The sequence below is a fragment of the Pteropus alecto genome, unplaced genomic scaffold (assembly GCF_000325575.1).
Source record: "Pteropus alecto unplaced genomic scaffold, ASM32557v1 scaffold44, whole genome shotgun sequence".
In the NCBI taxonomy this organism is placed as follows: domain Eukaryota; kingdom Metazoa; phylum Chordata; class Mammalia; order Chiroptera; family Pteropodidae; genus Pteropus; species Pteropus alecto.
Window position 1 is genome coordinate 7,015,651 of NW_006436812.1, and position 25,302 is coordinate 7,040,952.

The following is a 25,302-nucleotide window of genomic DNA, read 5'->3' on the forward strand; positions in this document are numbered from 1 at the left end:
AGAGATGGCTCTGCTCTTTGGGCCTCTCTTCCAGCCATGCGACCTGGCCCAGCTCAGCCCCACACATCCTGCGTGATGGGCATCCAAGATACCAAGGTGCCTGGTCCTGCTGTTTTATTAAAGCACCTTTTCCTAAGTGTGTGCAAGACGTGAATTGGAGCTTCTAGAAGGTTCTGTCCATCAGGCCGTGGATGTCCACAAGGCATTCGCTCCTAGAAACAGTCTAGTCTCCCCTTTCCACATCAAGGACACATCCCTGGTCCTGGGAGTCAGTGCAAGCTGTCATTCATGAGTACAGCAAATGCTTGAGTACTGTCAGCAGCAACTCTAATCAGAAGTGAGGCTGGGGCTCTGAGGGCTGTGACTGGGGCCCAGTACGCACATCGCTGAGCAATCAGCATGGGAACCCCAGCCTCCTACACAGGCATCAGGGCCTTCAGAGAACTTTAGTCCTTTTCTCACTTTCATCATGACCGTTGGAGATCTAACAGGTGTTGCTATTCAGGGGCAGTCTTTAGGAAGAGGAGGTAGTGGCGGGACACGCCATTATGGCACAGCAGTAAGGGGTCAGGAAAGCTGACTTTTAGATTGATCAGTGGAATGGCGTAGATGCCGAAATAGATACCTGTGTGGAGAGAAGTTTAGGTATGATGCAGAATGGCATTAAAACCATTCAGAGCAAGATGATTATTCAGTGGTTAGTGCTAACAACTGGCTTTCCATTTTGATGCAAGAAAGCAAGGTAGGTTTTACACACATGCATTTAAGGTAAAGATCTAAATTAAAATTATTGAAGCATTTGAAGATATATTTTATAATCTTGGGATAAGAAAGGCTTGCCTATGTAAGATAGAAAAAATCTATAAAAGAAGAGATTGGTATATGTGAAGTCATAGAAATGAAAAACTTCTGTATGACCAAAATCAACATAAAGTTTTTTTTAAAAGTGACATTTAAGGAAAAAATATTTTTTTGCATATATAACCAGAGGTTAATAATACGAATATTTAAAAACTTATATAAATCACTAAGAAACTCAAACAACGCAATAGAAAATGGACAAAAGGCATGAACAGATAACTTCCAGAGGAAGGAATTTAAATGACACGCAAAACTGCCAGCCTGACTGTTAATCAAGGAAGTGCCAACTAAAATGAAGTGTTATTCTCTGGTTAATCATGAGACAAGTGAAGGTGAATCTCACCCAGGGATCATGTGCACAGTCACTACTCCTGGTGGGAAGTGACCGGGGGCAGTGTGACAGCCTCTGTTAAACCCCACCTATCTTCCTCCGCCATCCCCCACATTCCATCTTGTGGCAGTTCTCAGACTCGTGTACAGGAGTCGTGGCTGGCTCCATGACCCCATGAAGAGGTCATAGGCTACTGTGTCATCAGGCTGTTGCGAGAACCACGTGAGGTAGCAGGCACCAGGGTTGATGCTGCCAGTGCAACAATTAGGAGTTTGGGTGTACTTTGCAGTAAATAAGTCTGCTCTTTAGAAAAAAGAACAGAACAGCCATGTCCCGTTTCTAGTTATGTGTAAAAAAACGCAAACCCAAATGATAATCTGTGTTCACTTACACGTCTGCCTAAATGCAGAGGAAAGATCTGGAAGATGCTCAGAGCCTAACTAATCCCTCTAGGAAGAGAGGGGCATGGGAGGCAGGATGAAGATTCTAGTCCTTTCTGCTTTTTTTCCTGAATTGTTTGCATTTGTAGTTCATTTATGAGGATATCCAGATGGTTCTGAAAATGTGGATTAATATGAAAGGATGTAGTTGGGCTGCTGCTGACGTGCCCTTCTTGTTTGCAGGTATGGGCCGTGGCGGGAGCCCGTCAATCCCTACTACGTCAACTCTGGCTATGCCCTCGCCCCGGCCACTAGCACCAATGACAGTGAGCAGCAGAGCCTGTCCAGTGATGCCGACAGCCTGTCCCTTACCGACAGCAGCGTGTAAGTCCTCCCTGCCTGGGCAAATGTAGCCTTGTGAAGCATATCAGCCTGTGCCAGTCCCAGCTGGGGCTTTGTCTTCATAGAAGGTGATTCGTGGGCCTCCCCACAACTTGATGTTAGTGCATCTGACATACAGACCAGATGCATTGTAGGAAGTGTTGTTAAAAATCGTAATACAAACTAGAACTGAGTTTTATGTTAGCTGCTTTTCTCCAAGGCCAAGGCTACAAGAACTTTTGAAAGGGGAAACCGTGGGCAGCGTTGAAATAAATTCCAGAGCTGTCTGGGCTAGAGCACTTTGGTTCTGATTTTCTCTTTGGTTTTTACAGTATGGGGGTTCACTTTAAAGATCAGCACTGGTTTGTAGCCAAGCAGGACAGCTGCCTGCCAAAGCAGGGGTGACCCTGGCACTATCCCTGAAAAGACGCACTTTTCAACAGTGTTTCTTTTCAACGCTGTTCTGTACTTGTCACTTTTTAAAATTTAGACATTGTCTTACAGGTGAGTACCTGTTTTTTACTCACCATTGTGGGACAGGGAGACTGAAGTAAGAGGGGAAATTGGTGCAGCTGGTTCTGTGCTGGCCCAGGGCCAGATGTTTCAGGGACCGCCTCCAGGGCTGTGTGTGTCCAAGGGGTCCCTGTGACCACATAGAGCCACATTGAGCCCCAGTGTCCCTCACTGGTGACAGCAGACCTTTCATCGTCCCCTCCAGAGAGGCCCTCTCTTTGTGGGAAAGTGCTTGTTTTCTGACACCTTCTCCTTCGCTTTGGCAGGTAGCTTATTGGGACCTAAGTGCACATTAGAAACTTGAGAGTGTCAAACACTCTCTTGCTAGATCAGGGCATTGCTGAGGTCATTTGGGGTCTTCGCCTTGCTGCCTTCACCTTGCTTTTGGTCCGTTTGCCGTTCATCATCTGACCAGCACTAATGAGAAGTTTCTGCCTAGGGTCAGAGGCCCAGGGCTGGGGGCTGACTCCCGGGTACCCTCCGGTGTCAGGACCAGGAAGCCCTTGACTGTGACAGAGAGCAGCTCTGAGTCTGCTGGACCACTCTCTACAGGCGTCCTTTCCCCATGAGACTGAGACCTCATGGGGTTATGGCCAGGACTTCAGCCAGGCAGGGGCAGTAGCTGTCAGCTGATCTCAGGGAGACTTCTTTCCTATCCAGCTTGTTTCTTCATATGAAAAGTCTGAAGAGTCAGACTTAAATAAGAAAATAAGGGCCTCTAAACTCTTCTTTTTGTAGATGAACACATGTTTTTAAATTGTGGTCTCACTTGATGTGCCATCTTTATAGTTTACGCCTTTCATTTGCCGGTGTCTTTAGGCATTCTTCTGACACCTGAATTTTAGTGTGCAGGATATGTTATCACAAGCTGTTTCTGAACCAGATTTAGCCAGTCCCCATAGTTGCAAGTGTTGGGCTCTTTCTCTCTTCCCCTTTGACAACCATGTGGTGACATTACCAGATGGATCTGCCCTTTCAGGTTGAGCTTCTGTGGATGCGTCATTTCTCAAAGACATTTTTATCTCCTTTATTTTGAATCTTTAAGATAAAATGTTGACATGTTTTTAGCAATTTCGTGTTTGAAATTACTGGAGTTCCAAACAATACCTGCCATGAATATAAAGTACCATTTAAACCAGTTACAGTGAGCTGTAGCCCTGCAGACCCCCACAGGCAGCTGGCAGCACGAGATGGTACATTTGCAGCATATGGTTTTCCTCTTCCCCCCAAACTCTGTTACTACAATGAAAGTTAATCTGCTTACACAGTTTTCAATTTTCTGGAAAAGTCTCTTAATTCTCTTCAAGAAAATATGTTTGCTAAAGAGAAGATTTAAATTTTTTAAAATATTTTTTTCTCTGATATTCTCTTCATCTCGGTTTACACTGAGAGTCAGAAATGCAGGAATAGTCAAGAATTTGGAATGTACAATTGTGACATTCGAATATACATCAGAGGCAAAAAATAGGATCGTGTGTTTTACATAAATTATTTCTATTGAGGGCAGCTGTACTCAGCATCTCAACCACATGACAAGAATGATGGACTAGCTTAGTAGTTCATGCACTTTGGACGTAGGTGTCTGAGGGCAGTGCCAAATCTGTAGAGGCATGGAGAGTGGAATTTTTAAGTGCCCCATTAATGTATATGAGAAACACACAAGTTGGTGGCTCAGGACACCTGAACAAAACCCTAGAGGTATGTAAAGACATTTAAATGCTTTTGACTCACTTGTTCCTTGACACCTATCCCCTTGAGTGCCTGCCCCCCACTGGGTCCCTGAGCAAACTGCACTGCAGCACCTAGCTGGAGCCCTGACAGCCAGGTACACCGAGGCAGTGACAGGAAGGAGAGCCTATCACAGCCTCTCTCTACCCTGCTTTAAATCAAAACATGCCCCTTCCACCCAGACCTGGGCTCCGAGGAAAATGTTGCAGCCCTGCTCGCCCATGAAGCCACTGAGCTGGTGGGTGTGCAGCTGCCTGGCACAGGGGCCAGGACACACCAAATGCTGTGTGTTGGGCACTGAGGGGCAAGGTGTTGGCTTCACTAAGTCGTCTAGCAGTTAAAGTGAGATCACGGCTGCATGTTTACATCTGCACATTTGTCTAGTAAGAGCAGCACTGCACTGACAGTACACCCTCCCCGGTGGGTGGTGCCTGGGAAGGAATCAGGAGGGGTCAGGATCCCACACAGGTGTTCACTGCACCCTCTGGAGAGCAAGGAGGCCCATCTTGGACTCCTTCAGTGGGAAGGAAGTGGGGACCCAGAGAAGCCACTCTAGTCATCCTGCTTTGGCTGGTCTTTCGCATATGCTGGCTCCTGGTGGCTGCTGTGCTTTCCAGGGTAGCTTTTAAATGACTGGAAGAGGACTAGAGAGTTTTTAAGGATTGCCCATGTGTAGTGAATTATGTGTTAAATCTGGCGTCTATCTAGAGTAAGTGCATTTACTTATCTTAAAGATAACATATAATTTAATTTATATCTTTATCATAATCTTCAAAAGGGTTCATAGCTAAAACTTATGTCAAGAAAACTAATTTGAGCATTCCCTCAGAGAGATTATACTGCTTGACCAATTTACCCTGGAAGAAAGCAGAGTAATAGAACCTTGGAAATCTCTTTCAATGGGATCTAGATTGTCTTGGCTGCCCGTTTTGCAGCCCTCAAATATTTCTTATCTGTGTAGAGCACGCCAGGTAGGCACACTGCATCCTGCCTGGGTGATAAAGTAGGAGTCAGCAAATGTTTTCCATAAAGGACCAGTAGTAAATATTTTAGGCTTTGCGGCCACATACAGGCTCCATCACACATTAGTCCGCCTCTTTAAAAATATAAAAACCTTTCTTAGTTATCAGGCCTTAGAAAAACAGGTCATGGGGGCCCTGCCCATGGTAAAGCCACACAGCTAAACTGTGTGAAGCTGTTCTGTGTATGCTCATGCCAGGCTGTCTCTCTCCTCTGGGCAGGGATGGAATCCCACCGTACAGGATCCGCAAGCAGCACCGCCGGGAGATGCAGGAGAACGTCCAGGTCAACGGGCGGGTGCCTCTACCTCACATTCCTGTAAGTTCTTCAGCATGGCCCTCATCCTCCCTGTCTCCAAGTTTGGGGCTCACCAGTCCTCTCAGACCCATGCACATCTGCTTTCTCCGTTCTGACTGGGCTGCTGTGGCACTGGCCAGTGGAAAAGGCGCCTGCCTGGCTTCCTGTGAACTTGGCTCAGATCTGGGTGTAGCATATGGTCACATGTGGTCATGCCCTGCAGGCTGGAGGAGGCAGCGAGGGTGGCTTGTAGAGCCCAGCTTGCGTGGTCAGTTCAGAAGAGCAGGGAGCACCTTTACCCAGTGCCCAACATGTGACCTTTTCCCATTGTGTCAAACAAGGTGCTTCTACTTGAGGTGGGAGAGCAGCTCTAAGTCTTCCTCACAGGCTCAACACCCAGGCCTGGCCCCTGCACAGCTGCCTGACTGCGGCTCTGTCAGAAAGCCTGGCTGTGCCTCTTGTTGCCCCGCTTCCAAGTTATTGTGAGTGCTGCCTTGTTCAAGATGAAATGAGACATCGGCCTTTCTGTGGCTGAATGGTAGGAGTCACCATGTGGGCATACTGACTTCAAAGCCGCCTCAGCTTCACCTCTTGGATAAAAATAAAAAAGTGAAAGCAGTTCTGCTTAGGGGAGTTCACAGAGCCTAGCACAGCCTGTCTTCACTTGCAAAGAGTTTCTTTATGGATGACATATTGACTTTGAATGGGAAAGACTTTTAGGGGACGATGAGAAAGGCTTTGAGTAGAGGCTCCAATCTGTTGTTGTCTGTATCGTCTGAGGGCAGCTCATGCTGCTCATTTGTGGTTTCTGTGCAGGGAAAGTGGTTGTTTCTCGGGATCACAGCATACACCCACCCTTAATCAGGATTCCTTGGTTAGCGTCTCTGCAGATACTTTAATTTACAAATAAGAGAAGTGATTATTTATGGTTGAGAAGAAAGGATGTGTTTGTCCTTCTGAGAAAAAGATAATGAAACATTTTGTCACCTTCCAGCCAACCTTTGGGACAGATTTGGCCTAAACTAGTCACTGATGGTATCTGGTGTCTGCTTAGGGAAAAGTGGAAGATGCTGTGGATGGAGTATCTGTATGTGTGTGTGTACACATGCACATGCACATGCGTGTTGTAGGTGACCTTCTGGGGAGCACTCAGCCTCACTTGTGTTGTCTGGAGCAGTCTGGGCCTGAGGGGGTAACTGTTTGCCCTGCGGTGATGTGCGTGTCTTCTCAGTTCTTCTCAGTGGAGGTTTAAACTGAACACTGGAACTGGGTTGAGGTGCAGAGGAGGAGCCTGGGCATCCTGTATCCCAGAAATTAAAGGAGTGAGGGCATACAGAAGCCCCTTGGTGGGGTTCTTGCCAGCCAAGGCCCAGACAGCTGGAGCATCAGAATTAGCGACAGCGAATTTGGAATTCATGCATCCATGCTAACATGATGAATGAATTGAGAGTTTGAATAACAGGATGTTTACATCATCCTAGATAGCCCCTCACAAAATATTTACTCATAATGGGAAAAAGTGACTTTGGGAGAGGACCTGGCTCTCTTGAGTCAGTGGTCAGGCGTTGTCATCAGTGATGGGACAGATAGATGGACACTGCCCCTGCAAGGACAGTGAGTAGAGCCTGGCGGCCCCTGGGCCTCCTGCCGGGGAAGTCATTAGAACACAGCCCAAGTTGGGCCATCCTGCATAAGAACTGGCCTCTGTTGTCTGTTCAGATGCCCCACCTGCAAAGACTTTTTCCAGGGTCTTCCCACTGCCCAATCCTCTTGGGCTCGCCATCCATGTCTACCTTCTTTCCCAGGCTCCTTTCCCAGGACCTTCTAGAAGCACTGGATGCCTTGACTGTCCCTCCTTCTTGTGTCTGGCTTCCTCAGTTCCGGGATAACCCCTTGCCTGGTGTTGAACACCCTCGCGTCTTCCACACCAACTTTTACCGTCCCTGAAGCATTGGTCTGTGTCCTGGGTTTGTCCTCAGTCCCCTTCCCTCTCCGGGCCCCTCAGACATTTCTGCGGCCACCTCTGAATCCATGGTGGTGAACATCAGCCACACATGTGGACGTTTGTTTCTGAGCTCTTCACGTAACTTTCTTACCTAATCTTAAATGTTTCTGAATTATTAGGTACTATCTTTTTCTGTTTTGTAAATGTGAAATGGTAGGCAGAGTTGAGACCATGCCAGAGCCCACTAACGGGCATACCTACCTTTATTAGTAAGAAAACTAAAATATAATGACATAACTATACCTAGAGTATGGAGGAAAATAAAGTAATAAACCAAAGAAAATAAAAGTAGAAGCAAAACCCTCAACAGAATACTAACAAATTGAATCCAGCAACATACAGAAAGGTTTATAATACAAGATCAGTATACAAAAATCAACTAATTATATTTTCTGTACCAGTAGTGAAGCAGTGAACAACCTAAAAATGAACTTAAGAAAACAATTCCATTCTCAGTAGCATCAAAAAGAAAAATTACTTAAGAATGAATCTGACAAAAGAAATGCGAAACTCAGGCCTCTCCCTCACTCTACGTCTTTCCTCCTCATCTGGCTCCACGTCTGAAGGCTAGGGTTCTAAACAGCCACTCTTCTTCACCCACAGAGTCAGAGAGGAGTCCTGTGTGCCACCCTGTCCCTAGGCTACCTTCCTCCTTCACTGTCTGCCTCCTGCCTCATTCGAGGCCCCTCCAGGCCCTCCCTCACTTAGACCTTGGTGGCTTAGATTTTTAAAACATGTTTTCTGTAAAGGACATTATTATTGCGACAGCTGGTGAAATTAGAATAAGATCTGCTAATAAGGTAAAAAATATCAGGATTTTTTTTTTTTTTTTTGATAATTGTCCTGTAGTAGTTGGTTTTTCATAAATACACTCTAAAACATTTAAGAGTAAACAGGCATCATGTGTTTACTCCCTTTTTCTTGACCGGCTCAGAGAAGGGTGTGTTTGTGTCTGTGTATGCTCACATGTGCATTGTATATGTGTATGTGAGAGAGAATGACAGTGTGAGAGAAATGTCAGCAGTTGGGGAATCTGGGTAAAGGTTAGACAGGGGTTCTTGTGCTATTCTTGCAACAGTCTTGAATTTGAAATTTGAAATAAAGCTACCCTCCCCCAAAATAGTTATACGATGTTTCACTATAAAATACATTGCAAAATTTTATTCTCTGAAAAGTAAAGTCCTCCATGGTCCTACCTTTCCCCTGATTTTTTCTTGTATCCTGAATTTTATGTCCCCCATTCCTGGGATGGAGCCTGGTCTGCGCATACCTAAGCACCAGGAGCTGCTGCCCTCTTGTGTGCGTGTTGGGCACTGCAGGGAACAGGTTGGTCCTGCAAGCATGTTGTGGGCTGTCTCCCACCTCTCTCTCCTCAATGGTCTTTTCAACTCGACCTGCTCAGACCCCAGGCCTCACTGGATCTCAGGCTGGCCAGTCGTGTATAAGCCCTTCTTTGGGTCAGGCTGGGAGGCCGTCTGTACAGGGCACACTCACAGGACCCTGCTGGCCTCTGCCTTGATGACCTGACCTCAGGAAACCAAGTTCTACCTCGCTCAGTCAGTGTCTCTGATTGGGAGTTAGTGCTCCATTCTCACCTCTGAATCATTGCTGGGTGAGGGAGAGATTTAGTTTGATAAGAAAAGGATGTTGATTCCCAAATGAAAGGGGGAAAAGTAAATACTTTAAAATAAAACGCAGATTTCAGATGTTACTTTCTCTTACCCCAAAAGTTCTTGAGCCCCACCTTGGCACAGAGGATGATAATTCGAAGCTGTGTGTGGCCGGCTAATCAAGGGTGTCTCCTTACAGCGTACTTACCGAATGCCAAAGGAAATCCGTGTGGAGCCCCAGAAGTTTGCCGCGGAGCTCATCCACCGCCTGGAGGCCGTGCAGCGGACGCGGGAGGCCGAGGAGAAGCTGGAGGAGCGGCTGAAGCGTGTGCGGATGGTGAGTAGGCCTGAGTTGGGGAGGCCATGCATATCTCGGTCTCTGAGTTATTTTATTACAACTTCAGGCCCCAAGGGGCTTCCTCCAGGGGCTCCCAGAGTCCCCTTCTCCCTTCTTGACCACATGCTGGTTCCTGACATGCTTTGACCCATCTTGATGGCTGGCCAAGGTACATTCTCTTATGACACTTGCCTCCTCTGAAGCCACCCACCCTTTGTTCCCAGCCTGGGCTGTCTCCTGGGGAGAAGGTCCCTGTGGGCGGGGCACTGAGCCTCGGCCTAAGGAGCAGCCAGCACATGTCAGAGCAGTGGCCCTGGGATGCTGGGGTTGGAATTCCTGTTCCAACCCGTTGTAGGAAGGCAGTTAAGAGGGAAGCTGACAACTCTCAGCATTTGTCCCTGAAGTAGTTGTCACACTGAGGCAACATTGGCTCAGCTTGGTGTTTGGGCATGTCCTAAGTGTAGACTTACCAGCCTCTCTGTTCACCCCAGGCCCAGTCTCTTTCCTCCTATCCTCCCCTCCATGCCCCAGGCTTATTCCTCTCTGCTGAGCCCCTCCGAGCTGAACGTCTAACCCCACATGTGAGCATGCCTCTCTCTCTGTCCAAGTCCCCTACATCCTGCATGCCCCCTTGGCATGTAGAGCTGAAATTTCCCTTGAGTCCTGATAGATGGAGGCCCCTCACGAGCACTACTGGGTCCTGGGCCATGGGCATGTGTCTAGAGCAGAGCATGCGTATGACAGGAGGGACCAGTAGCTCACACTTATCACCTCAGAGTGTAGAGTGGTTTTAGGTTTGGCTGTAGGCTTCTGTTTATTTTGTCTTCTGACCTGTAGCCTCGCCTGATGAAATGTTGAGTGCTAAGAGATTTCATAATAACTTTCATTCATTTACTTGAATGTTTTTCTGCCCATAACTGCTGAAGAAATACCTTGCTTTTGTTGTGGGTATCATTCTATAAGATTCATTTCCACACACATTCAGGGGCTTCATTGCTGAGACATTGGTAACAAGTGTGCTCTTGGAGCGAGGCCTTCCCTGTGCGCTTTGTACTTTATAGCTTATTGAACTTTATTCACTGAGGTCATTGAACGCAGTCCTTCCTGAATGCCGTGGGCCTCGGTGTCACTGGCAGACAGGCCTTTGCTTTTCTCTTAGCAGGTAGGAATTCTCTGCTGGAATGGTCACTGTCAAGTAAGTGGGTGTCTTCCCTTTTCTCAATATTTTATGCCCAGTACCTGAAACTCAAAAATGTGCTGTTTCTTGAAGGAATTATTTCTCCATCCAATCACTGATGTTCCAATTTAAAATATGGAAATTGAGCCCTTCTCAGATCCTATTAGAACCCCTCGAGAAGGGCCTCCTCTCTCACTTTACATGTCCCCAGGTGAGTTGTGTGCACCTGAAGTCTGGAGACACTGCCAGAAGTGTAAACGCGGAGCATGGCAGATGATCACACCTGGTGGTCTCCTTTTCTGCCCACCCTGACATCGCATGCAGGGAGTCCTGCTGGCTACACCCTGCAACTGCTATCCTGGGTTCTATAGATCCTTTTCATGATGCCCAGCTTCCAACCAAAGGGCCTGGCTCCCCCCATCTTTCCTTCATGTCGAGACAGCAGGCAGATTTCAAATAGCATGTCAGTACCTGAGATTCATGGCGGGTACCAGGAAGGCAGACCTGAGAGTGAGATAAATAGCCAGAAGGAGGTACTCTCCAGGAAGAAGTTTGCATGAAAGTATTTTTAAGCGCTGTGCACACACGTAAAATTTTCTTACCAGCATCCTCTCCCTTCTTCATGGTGATTGGGCAACCCTCACATGGGTAGAGCAGGTGCTAGCTTGGGGAAGCTGACCAGCTATCCTCCCCATAGTCGCTATGGTTCAGTGATCTGCCCAAGGGCACTTGACAGGGTACCCACCATGCTGCGTGCTAGTGAGGGCGAGGATAAGACTTTGTTGGTCTGGAGGAAGTGGCTCTCAGGAGCCGGGTCACGGTCAACCCATCTGGTGAGAGCCAAAGACACTGGGTGTGCACTCACCAAGGCTAGCCGTTTCTCCGGGTCCGTTAGGGGCCTAATTGAGTAACTGAAGGAGTAGTTAGGGGCATAGTTTCCACATTCTAGAAGCCTTCTCTAGACAAACAAATACGGGGAACAGAATCACCATGAAATATGGAATATTTTAGCAGGAGCTAACTCCCAGTTTGTGTGTTATGACAAAGCTGGCCTCTTCGTTTGTTTAGCACAGCATTTCCATGGGCATTGGCTCTCTGTGTGAGGGTTGCCCTGAGCATGTCACGGTTAACAACCCTTAAAACAAATGTGCTCATGAAATAATGTGTGTAACGTTTTGTAAAAGAAGTCTAAGAAAGAAAGAATTTACTACCTTTTTGCTATAGAATTGAGCTGTTGTAATTGTCCTGTCAGGTTTTTCATCTTGGTTCAGTGGCTGGGCATGCTTGTGGTCCTGGCAGGGCAACATTTTGGGCGAGACATTGTGAAGGCAGCTGTGGCTGTGGGTATTCAGTATGTTTTTCTGATGTCTCAGTTTTAGATGATTTTCTCTTTGTGGTGTCCCTGGCAGGTGCATGGTGGCTATGCCTAGAGACACCGCCAGCTCTTAGAAGAGGAGCTGGACCCAGCTGCAAAGATCCAATGGTGTTCTTTGACAGAAATGTTCAAATGAACAGCCTCTTGTATTCTCCATTATCAATTCAAGAACTAGTTGGCAGGCACACAGCTCTTCAAGCTCAGGTGGCCTGCCACATTCAGTGGCCTGTGATGGTCTCTGGACATGAGTACCAGGACTACAGGTCACATTCTCAGGCCTGTAGCTGCTCCAGCAGGTTTGCTCCCACAGGAGTCCCTCAGTCCTCAGGTGTGGCACACTGCCCAGCAGCTGGTAGTGCAATCTTAGTTATTGTTTGTAATTTTGTAATCTAAGTAAATCATGCTATAAATGATAGTCCTTTTCTAAAAGGAATAACTGTAGAATTTTTAAATAACTTTCATTATAAAATTTAGAAAATGGAAGCAAAGAAGAAAATTATTAGCTGAACAATTATGTAAATCTGTAATATTTCAAAACCCTAAAATTGAAATCCTACATATGTAGAGCTATTAAGAACAACTGGATCTCAGCCCAAGGTTTGCCCGCCACCACTCCTCGGGGATTCAGAGGTTCTCTCCTGCTGGCTCCTGCCTTAGGGGATAAATGGTTTAAAGACTTTCAGTACACTGAAGATTCCCCCCACCCAGCGAAGTCCTGAGTCCCTGGTCCCTCAGTCCTGCAATGCAAAGGGGTCAGGCTGGGAACATGGAATGGATGTGAGAGCCCAGGATCCGAGTCTCTGCTGAGGTGGTTCCAAGCTGTGCCCAGAAGTGGGTGCGCTTTCACCCTCTGTCTGTCCATCCCCTTCTCTCACCCTCTATCTTCTTCAGTGCCTTTTTCTACCCTGAACACTGATCAAGATGCCCACAGCTGATACCTGTTCTAATAACATTTAGATCCTTTTGCATTAGTGAGAAACTTCTGGCAGTCTGTTTATATTAAAAGTTCAGGGGTAGCTTAATCACCTGCTTTTTCAGTTATTACCAAATTTACTCAACATCATTCTGATTTGGATAATTCAACAAGATGAGAAAATAAATATGAGATGTATCTTTTGGAGTTAAAGTGATCAAATGTTTATGTTTACAGATATAGTCATGTTAACTTAAAGAATTGAATGAAATTCAGTTAATTTCATATTAGAATTTGTCAAGAAACACAGTAAGATAAATAAAAACCAAGAGCTCTTTTGTACAAGAGTGATATTCTTTTTGAAAATATAATGGAAAATGACAGTAAAATTGAGGAATAGGAAAATTTACCTGAAATTCAACAAAACCTTTATTGAGAAACATAAAAGAAAACTAAACCAGTGCAGAGTTTAGTTTAGTTTCTCTGTGGTCTGGACCATCACTGGTGTTGTGTTCTCTGAATCATTGGTGCATAGCGGTCGCATGTCCTTGCATACTTGAACAGCTCCCTGTCCTCATCCCATCTGTGCCCTGTCCTGTAGCACAGTCTGCTGTGAGCCACCTACTCTCAGAGATCATCAGGGACAGAAAAGGAGCCGTCCGAGAGTCAGGCAGCACTTTCGGCACCTCCCCTGGCTCTGCCTCATCCTAGGCTCAGAGCTCCCGACCCCCAGCACTCAGCACGGCCAGGCTTCCTGTTTCTTTGGTGGTGGTTTATTTGTTTCCCCAAGTGTGAGGGTTCCTTGGTGCAGCTCGTGCCAAGGTGACATGCGGCCTTGTCCCTACAGGAGGAAGAAGGTGAGGATGGCGATGTTTCTTCTGCCCCGCCAGGGGCCAGTCACAAACTGCCTTCAGCCCCGGCCTGGCACCACTTCCCACCCCGCTATTCAGATGTGGGCTGTGTGGGGCTGCGGGATGCGCATGAGGAGAACCCTGAGAGTATCCTGGATGAACATGTGCAACGGGTCATGAGGACTCCCGGCTGCCAGTCACCAGGGCCAGGCCACCGATCCCCTGACAGCGCGCACATGCCCAAAATTTCAGGGGTGCTGGGGGGCACAGCCCTGGGGCATGGTAAGCATGCACCCAAGTCAGGGGTGAAGCTCGAGGCAGCCGGCCTGCACATTCACAGGCACAGCCACCACCATAGCCACCACGGTGTGGCCAGGCCCAAGGAGCAGGCTGAGACCGAGGCTGCCCGCCGGGTCCAGAGCAGCTTCGCTTGGGGTCTAGAGCTGCACAGCCATGTGGCCAAGCCCCGAAGCCACTTGGAGAGTGTGGGCGCTGCCCCCAATGCCAGCGACAGCCTGGCCTACAGGTGAGTGTCTGTGGTGGCCCAAGCTGCACTTTGGGTTCAGGACTGTGGTTCCTTTGTCTCGTGGCTTGTGTCTATGAGGGGTATGGGTGTCTTCCCAGGGAGGAAGGAATCACAGTGAGAAGCCGTGTCTCCTGTGTATTTTGTTTGGGTTTTCTAGGCCAAAATTCCCCTTTAAACCAAGGTCAGCTACAGACACTACAGGCATGTGGTTTCTAGAAGCTCAGCTGCCAGGCCTCCGCCTGGGCTGCTGAGCTGGCTAAAGCTCCATTCTTGAAGTGTGGTTGGATAGAGAACCATTTCTAGGGGAGGTGTCTGGGTGAGGACTGGCTGGGCCCTTGGTACCTCACCCAGGCAGGTGACCTGGGCTGAGAGGACAGAGTACAAGAGCCGCAGCTGACCTGTGGCTCTAGCTTTCCCAACCAGTGCCTCCTGGACTCTTTCCTTCACTTCCTGCCATGGAGTCACCTGAAACAAACTCCAGACAACCCCACAGAGCTGGGGCAGAGGCCGCTAGAACACGCCACTTGGTCAAGGCCTTCATGTTCAGGGGGTAGTGCAGGGTTTGGAGCACAGGTGGCCAGCTGTTCAGTGACGAGCCAGGTAAAGTCAGTGGGGTGACTCCCAGGTCTTGCTTTTGCAGCGGGAAGGCCGGCACGACTTCCAAAAGAAATGCTAAGAAAGCCGAGTCTGGGAAGAGTGCCAGCACCGAGGTGCCAGGCTCCTCAGAGGATGCAGAGAAGAATCAGAAGATCATGCAGTGGATCATTGAGGGGGAGAAAGAGATCAGTAGGCACAGGAAAGCCGGCCACGGGTAAGCAGCACCTGGTGTCCTGGGGGAGTGGGCACAGGTGTGCACAACCGGCTGGCAAGCCTTTAGAGCTACTTTGCCAGTGTCCTTCATGGTGTGGCATGGCCCCACCCACTGTCTTACTGCAAACCATGTACAGTGGAAGCGAGAATTGAAAGGAATCAAGTCCAGCCCATTGCAGCGTGAGCTTGTTGATGCCTGCTCTGTGTGGGCCTGTGATGGGGTGGGGTCCTGGATGTAGCGTCAGTGTCCTGGGCAGGAGTGCCCGCTGGTGAGATCAGTCTAAAGTCACCGTGCCTCTGTGAGCTCCCCTTGCTGCTGCCCCACCACCGAAGAAGGGGCTTGCTGTCACATAGCTGCTCTCACAAGGTTATTTCTGAGGCAGTGGCACCTCCGTGTGAGAATGACCTAAGGCACCAGGGAAGTGAAGCAGGCACCTAACTGCCACTCCAGATGGGGCTGTGGGAGAAACCTTCTGTGTTTGCACCTGGTCGCCCCCTCAGTGGTTGGGGGGGGAAGGGTCTCATTTAGTCTGCATCCCTCTGAACTCTGGATTATCCTACACAGGTCGGTCCATTGTAGGGTGGACAGGGCTGGCTTAGATAGGGCTTAGCCAGATGCTAGTGATTGATACCCAGGAACCTCAGGTCCGGGACTGGTGGGATTTGCCCATCGTTGGAGAGGGCTGAATGTGTGTGTGAGGCAGGTGAGCTTGACCCTGGGAACAAGCCTCTCCCTAGCATCCAGACCTTTTTTTGGCCACAAAGCCTGTTCTAGTGAGGGGGCCTCTCAAGGGTCCCCTCTCCTCCTCTGGTTGGAGTGGGGTAGATTCTTGACATACCTGGATTTCTCTCCTGTGGGTTTTCACGAGGAAAGGGTCTCTCCCAGCTGGTCCTCCCACACCAAACGGCAGGTTTCTGTGGCTAAAGCGTGAGGCACATCTAAAAATAACCTCCCAGGTTCCGGAGGCTCCTGCCGTCAGATGGGCTATTTTAAATTATGGCCTTTAGTGTCTTCACCAGGCCTTCCCGGCTTCTCTAGAGTCTGGAGGCCATGGGGCCTCTCCCTTTGCTGTTCTTACATAAGGCAGGTGGGCTGAGGCGGGTCTGAGGGCAGGGAGGTGGAGGGGTGGGGGACAGGGAATAATGAGAGGTGGAGAGATGAGAGGGTTGAGGAGATGGGGGTATTGGAGGCTGAGGAGGTGGAGGGGTGGGGAGATGCGGGCCAAGGTCTCCCTGGGGCTGACCTTGTAGGGCTTTTTAGGAGGAGGAGCCTACCTCCCTCGGGGTACCTTTCATTGGGCAGTTTTGGTATCATGAGAGCACTGGACCAACCCACTTCCAAGGGAGCCCTCTTGGGTTCGGTCATTTCTGCTCCTGGTGCTGAGACCCCCTCAGCTGTAGCTGAGAGAGGCTGACATTTTCACTTGATTCTATTCAGTGGTCGAGAAATGTCGTGTAACACAGGCGTAAAGCACATTCTTAATGTTTAACAGCAAAGAGGCTTCACACCACATCCAGGGGGGAAAAATTATGTTTAGAATTTTGCCCAGTGTGTTAATTATTTTTAATGGAGAAGGAAATCAATATTCTGAGAGTGGCTATTTCTAAATTGTGATATTATAGATTATTTTTTCTTTGAATTTTTTACATATTTCAGTTTTTCACCAAGAGCATTTATTTTAATATCAAAACATTTTTAAAAACAGTAGAAATTTTCTTTAAAAAAGTCTGTGTATAGAATATGATTTATGTTTCAATAAAATTGTTAAAAATTAGTTTAAAAAGGTGCATAAGAAAGGAATGTTCCTGTCATGTGAGATAGGAGGAAATTGCTGAAGTTCACGTGGCTTCTGATGGCCAGGGACACAAAAGCACTTCTGCCCCAGGTGTCCAGGAGTCAATGCCACACTCAGCCTCTGCCGGCTCCTGCCCAGCTCCTGATGCCTGCCTGTGGCCCTGGGTGTTTAGGTGCTGCCATGTCTATTCTTTTGCTCCCAAAGGTCTTCTGGGGTGAAGAAACAGCAGGCCCACGAGAGCTCCAGGCCCTTGTCCATTGAGCGTCCTGGGGCTGTACACCCCTGGGTCAGCGCTCAGCTCCGGAACTCCGTCCAGCCCTCTCATCTCTTCATTCAAGACCCCACAATGCCACCCAACCCAGCCCCCAACCCTCTGACCCAGCTGGAGGAGGCCCGAAGGCGTCTGGAGGAGGAAGAGAAGAGAGCCAGCAAGTTGCCCTCGAAGCAGAGGTACAGGGCCATCGGGGAGAGCAGGGCTGGCTCCTGTCAGAGCTTCTCTAGGTGCCATGGCTCCGCTTTGGGGTGGAGCTCCCAAGGCCTAAGGTTTACACATAGAGTCATGCTGGGCATCCACTGGCAGTACTGGCTTCTTCCTTCCACTTCCTTCCACATGACCCTGCTGTGTGACCAGGGGCTGGGAGGGCAAGTGGTCATTACTATTTTTCTGGGGAGGAAAGGATGTCTTTCCCCTGATCACACCTGCTCTGCTTTGTGAGCGTGCACTCACCCGGGTCTTTGTGGGAGGCCACAGGGTCCTCTTCATGACATGAAACAATTGGAGGTTGTACAGTCAGGTCACTACTAGCTCCTGTACAGACTAAGCTCAGAGAATTTGGTCCTGGGGGTCCTGGCTGCCTTCATTCACAGCCACACAAAAGGGAACCCTAAACAGTGCCATTTGCAGGTAGGATGGTAAACAGTGCTGAAATAGGTGAGGTATAAAATTCTCCTACACCTCGGGTCTCACAGCCACTCTTTACTTTGCCCTGTTTGGTCTCAGAAAGCAGAGTGGCCTGACCTGCTACCACCGTGTCCTCAGGCCAGACCCTGTTCTCGCTCTCTGAGGAGCATGGGTACCACTCCCTTGTGGGTGGCAGGTCTCTCTAGGCCAGAATGTGGCTTCCCTGACCCTTTTAGCTGGCCCTTGAGGCCACTTTTCCTGGACGTGCTGGTTCATTGGAATCCCCAGGTGATCAGGAGGCCTGGAATCTGTAGTTCTCACCAGGACATGGCATTGTGGCCACTGTTTCTAAGACATTATTGGCGCTCCTCGCCAAGTTTTCTGTCATCTGGTGTTTGATCCTGCTTTCTATGGGTCTCACTGTGTGGGGGGCATTGCTCCTCTGGGGAAGCAGATGTCAGGGTGCGGACTCTCCCTAATGTCCATCTCGTCGAGTACAGGTGAAAACATGAATGTGTCTCTCTGGGTCATTGAAGCTGACCATGTTTACAGATAACTGTCTCACCCTGTGATCTTATTCAGTCAGCAAGAGCCAGCCAGCTCTTTGCAGGAGGCCCATACCGAGAGGCAGACAGGGCAGTGGAGGGTGGCCTGGGGAGAGGCCGCGATGTGAGAATGGAAGCTCTTCCCTCTGCCAGGGGCTTCCTGGGACTTCATTTTTGCCTCGATCTCTTGGGGACAGGACTCACGTCCCCTCTTCCTGCCAGTACTCTGCTGGCCCCTCACAACAGTGCATTCTGTCTGGCCAGTGGCTCTCTGTGACTTGTGTTTTGGGGGTGAGTCACCTGTGGTGTATTGGCCAATGACTCTGCTAGCTCTACATGTCGTCAGTCCTGGGCACATGGGCCTTTTGTAAATGGCCACAGAGCAAAGGTCTGAAGGTGGCAGTGGGTGTTCTGGGCCTCCCTGAGCTCCTCATGGGGTGACCCCCACCAAGGTTGGTCAGAGCAGAAATCTCTGTCAGGGCTGCAGAGCGCATGCTCAGGGTGGATGGACACTTGGAGAGAATCCGCTGGGCAGAGAGCCCAGGGACAGGACTCTGCTTGCTTCGGACGGAGCAGTGACCACTCTGCAGGACCCGGACCTATGTCAGCACCAAGTGGGAAGAGCTGCACCCAGAGGGAGGAGGCCAGAGGCAGGTCCTCTAAGTGTGGATGAAGTGACAGAATCTTAGCACCTCAGATGAGGGGTTCCCCAAGGGCTCTGACCAAACGAGGAACCTGAGAACTCTGAATAAGAAGGCAACATCCATTTCTTGACTGATTCTGATGCTCCACCGCTCAAGAAGGGGTTTGGTGTCTTGCCTGTCACACACAGTGGGAGCCTTGTGTGGTAGTGATGGACCCTCTTGGGGAGTCTGTGTTCCGCCTGCTGTCTGTCACCCAGTTGTCACCTTGGAGTGTGGAGGTGGCCCTGCCCAGACCTGTGCGGCTCACTGACGCGGTTGTTCCCTAGGTATGTGCAGGAGGTCATCCAGCGGGGGCGCTCCTGCATCAGGCCGGCGTGCACGCCCGTGCTGAGCGTGGTGCCAGCGGTGTCCGACATGGAGCTCTCCGAGACAGAGTACGTGCGTGCCCCGCGCGGGTCCTCCTGCAACGCCTGCCCAGCCCGCGCTGTGGGCCAGGTCCCGAGGAGCAGCAGCTGTTCCCAGGGCGGGAGCCCGGGCACTGCACTGGAAGAGCTGGGGCTGCCAGCCGTGTGCAGGCCTTTCCTTCCTGTCTCTCCGTCAAAGGGGATGCTGACTGTCCACGTGGTGGCAAATGACCAACAGGCCAGAGGGAAGGTCCACTCTGCCTCTTCCACTCTGGCCACACATTCCCGCCTGCCTTTACTTTCCTGAGCTTCCCAGCCAGGCCTTGGGACTTGACAGGGTCGGGGCTGCACCCGTGATTCCCGACACGCTGCCGACTGAAAGCGTCGGCTCCTGTGGTGCTTGTGTGTCCAGATGCTGTGTGCACAGCGAGCCTGGCTTTGTTCTCATGTGGGTTGTGTCTGCTCCTCAGGTACACGTGGAGCAGGGTGGGCATTTAGTGAACTGCAGGCCACATGCAGGCAGTGCCCTATTCCTGTGCTTTTGCTCAAGACAGAGCAAAAAGGGATCCCCCACCTCACCAGCCTTATTCCAGGCTTATTCCAGACAATGCCAGCTGGCCTAGAGCTTCCCCACCAGGTCACTCCTCAAGAGTGGCCCCTGCAGGAGCAGGGACTCTTCCTTCTGTAGAGAACAAGCCAACACGGGACCCCCACCCCTGCCTGAGGCAGGCTCCCAGGACAAGCTGGGTTAGAGGTTGCGGGACTGAGGGAAGGAAAGCAGGTGCCAGGGAGGCGTGGCGCAAGTGATGGACAGCCACGTGGATGAGGTGACAACAGTGTGTACCCAGGGATGCCAGGGAGGGGAGGGTCCCCAGAGAGGAAAAAGCTCACTATGAGCTCAGGTAGCCTTCCCGACGTGACACTGGTGCAGGAGGCTTTCTGCCTCGCCCAGCTGGTGGGGGCTGAGGGCTGTATTCACATGTACCCGGGCAGCTCCAGAGCAGTCACAGGGACCAGGGACACTGCGGGGCAGAGCGAATGCTGCCTGTCCCAGACAGAGTATCTGTTCAGCGCCCATCAGGATGAGGTCCTATCCCAGCCTGGGCAGGAGACGGCGTTGGCTTCACACCCCTCTCTAGAAGTCTGACTGTTTGCTGCCTCTGGTCTCTTCTGACAAGCTCTCTTCTGTGGGGCAGGTCCATTTCAAGATCTGTCACAGTTACGTTTGTCCGATCCTTGGCCTACAGATGTTTTTGAAGTTTGGGGCTTTAAGCTTTATTAAGGTATAAGCAGTATAGCTCCACCTAGAAGTGGAGGCTGTGTTGGTTCCAGTGGCCCAGCCACCTTAAGAAGCAGGTGGAGGCATCCACCGTGAGTTCCAGCCCTGCTGGCCCACTTTTACGTGGTCTGGGTCAGGGGTGCTGCCTACCAGGCAGCTTAGGCCACAGTGAGACCTTGGATTTTCCGATGAGTAGAGGAGGGAGGCAGGCAAATCTCGGCACTGTGCAGTTGTGAGACAGGCATGACGGTGAGAGATGAGCTGGCGTCTGCGCTGTGTGTCTCGGTGTGTGGGTTTGGTGCAGAACTGGAACCCTGTGTTGAGACACCATGTGGGTCACAGGCCCCCAGAAGTGGATGGAGCTGTATGGGTGTGTTAGGCCTAGGGTCCTGTGGATGCGTGGCATTTCTGAGTGTGTTACAGCTCATCCTTTCAGGCCCTGCCCTGTCGTTTACTGAGAGCTCGAAGCCTGAGGTCCATTGAGGGGTTCCCTGTGGAACCCAGAGCCCAGGAATCACCGTTGCATCTCTGCCTCCAGGACAAAATCACAGAGGAAGGCGGGCAGTGGGAGCACCCAGCCTTGCGATAGCATCGTTGTGGCCTACTACTTCTGTGGGGAGCCCATCCCCTACCGGACCCTGGTGAGGGGCCGTGCGGTCACCCTGGGCCAGTTCAAGGAGCTGCTGACCAAGAAAGGCAACTATAGGTAAGAGTAAAGGGCTGGGGTCTGTGGTAAGGAGGTGCCTTGTCCAGGAGGTAGTATTGTTTGCTATGTGCCCTATTTTCACCCTGTTCTCATCCCATCTAATCCTTGTTCCCCACTTACCCACTTATTCCAACCCTGAGCTGTTGGCGAGAACCCCTTGTTGTGTGCAGTGTGGCTCCCTGCCCTGACTCCCAGTGCCACATGACTGGGGCCTCTAGGCCAACTGAGGGGTCTGGATGGTCCTCATTTTAAAGGTGGGGAAACAGGCCCAAACACAGTGGTCTGTCAGTCTCCATGCTGTTCTGACCTGGGTTAGCCTCGTCTCCAGCTTCAATTCAGCCATTTTACTAGATGGAGAAGCTAGGTCCTCTTTCCCAGGGTCCAAGGCCCCCCTTTCTCAGAGTTAGCCATGGGCTGCTTGGCCCTGCCAGCCAGGCGATGGAGGCTCCTGAGTGAGCACTGTGGGAGGAGCAGGGCGCAGATAGGGTCTCAGCTGCGATCAGCCCACAGCGGCCTCTAGTGGATGGTTTCCTCTATCTCTAAATAGCAAGAAAGCACCCTTTGGAAAGTGTGGCTACTAGAGAAGGGCCCCAGCTCCACCGGCTTCTGCTTGGGCCTTAGTTGGGGCATGTCACCCCCATGGAGATGACAGGCTCAACTCTTAGGAAACAGAAATGCCGAAGCTGCCCACTTCTCCCCTACAGCACTCGAGAGGCCAGGGGACCCCACATGTGGTCACTGTGCTGTTCACTGTCAGCTGTCCAGCAAACAGGCACCAGGCAGAACCAGCTTGTGTGCCCTGTGCATGTCTGGAGCGTGATTGCCAAGTGTTGTATATGTGTGGGGCCGCCAGGCTAGGAAGTTGGGAGATCCTGAGGATGTGGGGGCGTGGGGAGGAAAGGAGTGGACAGGCTATCATCTGTTCTCATTCCCTTCCTCACCCGCGTCCCCCAGATACTACTTTAAGAAAGTGAGTGACGAGTTTGACTGTGGAGTGGTGTTTGAGGAGGTTCGGGAAGACGAGGCCGTCCTGCCTGTCTTCGAGGAGAAGATCATCGGCAAGGTGGAGAAGGTGGACTGATGGACAGGCCTGGCCTCTGCATCAGGCTGGGCCCTTGTTAGTGGTGGTGGGAGAAGCCACACTGAGAGCCTGGAAGGGCTGTGGCATGTCAGGTGCTCTCACATGTGTGCAGACACACAGCTCCTGGTGTCAGGCTGGGGCTGCTACCCACCCCTTTGGTCCATCTGTGTCCAAGTGAGCGGGGATCCTGCTGAGTGGTCCCACAGGCGTCTGTCCTGCTGCTGGTGAGGAGGGGCCCCATCCACTCCTCCACAGCAATACTCAGAGTTCCCCCATGCAGAGAGCCCACGATGGGGCTGCCTTGATGACCCTCCCCAGTGGCCCCCTGCTGCTAACTATGGGCCATCCCCCACCCCCGCACCCGCCCACTGCCTGTCTGCCGGGCACTGATACCACAGGCTCTGCTTCTTCCTCCTGGACTCACCCACTATGCCCTGCCCTGGTCAGGACCAGCCCAGGCCCAGGGTACAGGGGGCCCTAGGGGGCCTTTAAATTGTACATGTCACCGAGTGCCTTCAACACAGCTTGTCTCTTGCCTGCCACTGTGTGGATCCGGTGACGGGGCACCTCGTTGTCCCCTCTCCATCCTCAGTTTCCACAGCGCTGGCTCAGCGGGTCCTGGGCCCCTCCTTTCTAAGGGCCCATGTAAATATGTACATTTCTCAGGCTAGGGCCAGCAGGGGGCTGCCCTGAGCCCATTTTTCATGCGCTGACTTGTACAATTATCTTTTCAAAGGTACTTGGATAATAATGAAATAAAACCGTTTTTGAACCTTCCCTGCTGTGGAGTCACTGGTCTTCTGTGGGTGGGCCTGGTGGGTGGGTACACCATTCTCGGCCAGCTTCCAGCTCATGTGGCCTGTCTCCTCTAGCCTGGCTACATATGGCTCATGTCAGGCACTGGCAGCAAAAGAAGTCACACCAGCCCCTGAAGGAGGGGCTAGAGCTGGCAGCAACCTTATGTCCCACTCCTATACCTGCCCAGGTGGGGACCCAGACCTATACCCAAGCCAGGGATCCACTGAGGAGGGTTAGGGGCAAGGGCTGAGCCCTATTCAACATAGAACAGGCCCCAGGGGGCCAGCCCTGCTCAGGAACCACACACAGTCCAGGACCAAAGCTCTTTATTTAGGGCCCACAGCTTCCCAGGCACCGGAAACAATGGCTCCCCAGCACTTATGTGAAGGCAGCTATAGCTCTTCTTTGGGCTCCGAGGTGGAATTGGCTGGTGTCTCCTGGAAAGGGTCACAGAGGCCCAGATAGAAACTGGGCTCTTAGCCTACTGCTGCCTAGTACTATAGCCACCAGTCAAGAGGACTTGTACAGAAGCCTGGAACTTTAGGACAGACGCACTCACCGGGAAGGGGGCTAAGGACTCCTTGGTGGGCTCCTCTTCCGGCAGCTTGCCCCCATTATCCAGGAACTTGGAGAGGGTTTCCAGGTCCCTGGCACTTCTGTATTCAATCACCTGAGGAGGGCCAGGAGGGTGTGAGGGACACAAAACTTCCACCCAGGCCGTGCCCTTACTGCCACACCCATCTGACTTCACCTTCTAAGGCCCCACCCTAGCAAGGTCCTGTCCCACCCCAGGCCACACCCTATACTAGGCCTTGCACTCTTAAGTCCACACCTTATCCCAGGGCCTGCCCTCTGAAGCCACACCCTTTGAGGCCATGCCCCATCTCCATCTGAGGACTCAGGAAAAGTGGGATCCTGTCTTACCTTCCGACCTGGTCCTGCTGGGAAGTACTTGAGGGTGGGGAAGCCATGCACAGCGAAGGCTTCCAGCTCGTTGGCTGTGGCATCTAGCTCTGCGATGATGATATCCTTGTGATCCTTGTACTTCTCAGCCAGTGCCTCCCAAGCCGGAGCCATCTCCTTGCAGTGGGTGCACCACGGGGCGTCTAGGACATTGGGGCATTGGCAGGGCCAGCAAGGCCCCCTACCCCTCACCTGCCCACTGTGCACTGCCCTCCACACTCACAGAACTTGATAAACACATTCTTGGTTTCATCAAAAGCCACCTGCTCGAAATTCTTGCCCACGAGGGTCTTGACCGGATGCTGGTCCCAGTCAGCGGGGACCTCCTGGCTCAGGAGATAGGGCTGGGGGAAACGGGCCAGGCACTTTGTTGGGGATCTCTCCTGAGAGCCACTGCTCCCACCCCAACCCCCTGGGTGGGCCACCCAGCACAGACCTTGAACTTGCCACTGAGGACTGCGTGGCAGAAGGCGGTGACCGAGGCTGCAGTGACTGGCCCCCTTTCTGCAGGTGTGTACTTCTTGGTGGTCTCCATGTTGATGAAGCGCAGGGTGGGGGCCTCCTCAGCTTTGAGCCCAAAGTACTGTAGCACGTGGTTGTTGTCGGCACCCACGTCCACCACCACGAACAGCACCTGCCAGCAGGGAGTCCACACTGGGCACTGGCCTCCCCACTCCCCACCCCCCTAGCCCAGCTGGTACCTGCCCCCGGAATGGGGGAGCTGCCTCCCTGAAGCCTGCTAACAGCTCCTGGTGCGGTGCCATTGTCTGGTTGATGAACAGCAGTAGGTGATTGAGGATCCTGGCCGCAAAGATCTTAGGGGATGTCTGCAGGGCAGGCCAAACTCATGGGGGCTGGTTTCCATGGTCACCCTCCCGCTACCCCTGACTCCCCCTCCTGCAGCCTGCACCTGTACCTGTAGCCCAACTCACCTGGCTGTTGAACTCTGTGACCAGGTGCATGCTGTGGGTGAGGAGGAAGCGGGACAGATCCTCCTGGTCCAGGCCCAGCTCCTCGTCCACTGGGAAGTCTGCCCGCCCCTCGTCAAACTGGACAACACCGGGTGGATC

General features: G+C 51.2%; 2 protein-coding genes across 3 annotated transcripts in view; one reads left to right on the top strand and one right to left on the bottom strand.

The window, feature by feature from the left end:
• Positions 1-23,248, top strand: part of AXIN1 (axin 1) — a 52,206-nt gene extending 28,958 nt beyond the window's left edge. Inside the window, exons 2-10 of one of the 2 annotated variants that reach the window (XM_006914029.3) lie at positions 1,816-1,956; positions 5,436-5,532; positions 9,326-9,463; positions 13,776-14,305; positions 14,946-15,116; positions 17,116-17,361; positions 19,328-19,435; positions 21,223-21,390; positions 22,345-23,248. In XM_006914029.3, the coding sequence (XP_006914091.1) occupies positions 1,816-1,956; positions 5,436-5,532; positions 9,326-9,463; positions 13,776-14,305; positions 14,946-15,116; positions 17,116-17,361; positions 19,328-19,435; positions 21,223-21,390; positions 22,345-22,471 (1,726 nt within the window). In that variant the 3' untranslated portion in view covers positions 22,472-23,248. The remainder of the gene's footprint in view (positions 1-1,815; positions 1,957-5,435; positions 5,533-9,325; positions 9,464-13,775; positions 14,306-14,945; positions 15,117-17,115; positions 17,362-19,327; positions 19,436-21,222; positions 21,391-22,344) is intronic. The other variant, XM_006914030.3, reaches the window with a different exon arrangement.
• Positions 23,249-23,557: 309 nt separating this feature from the next.
• The window catches only part of PDIA2 (protein disulfide isomerase family A member 2), a 3,559-nt gene continuing 1,814 nt past the window's right edge, over positions 23,558-25,302 (bottom strand). Inside the window, exons 5-11 of the mRNA XM_006914031.2 lie at positions 25,165-25,281; positions 24,934-25,059; positions 24,669-24,866; positions 24,456-24,576; positions 24,194-24,375; positions 23,829-23,939; positions 23,558-23,706 (exon numbers count right to left, since the gene is read on the bottom strand). Of these exons, the coding sequence (XP_006914093.1) occupies positions 23,662-23,706; positions 23,829-23,939; positions 24,194-24,375; positions 24,456-24,576; positions 24,669-24,866; positions 24,934-25,059; positions 25,165-25,281 (900 nt within the window). The 3' untranslated portion in view covers positions 23,558-23,661. The remainder of the gene's footprint in view (positions 23,707-23,828; positions 23,940-24,193; positions 24,376-24,455; positions 24,577-24,668; positions 24,867-24,933; positions 25,060-25,164; positions 25,282-25,302) is intronic.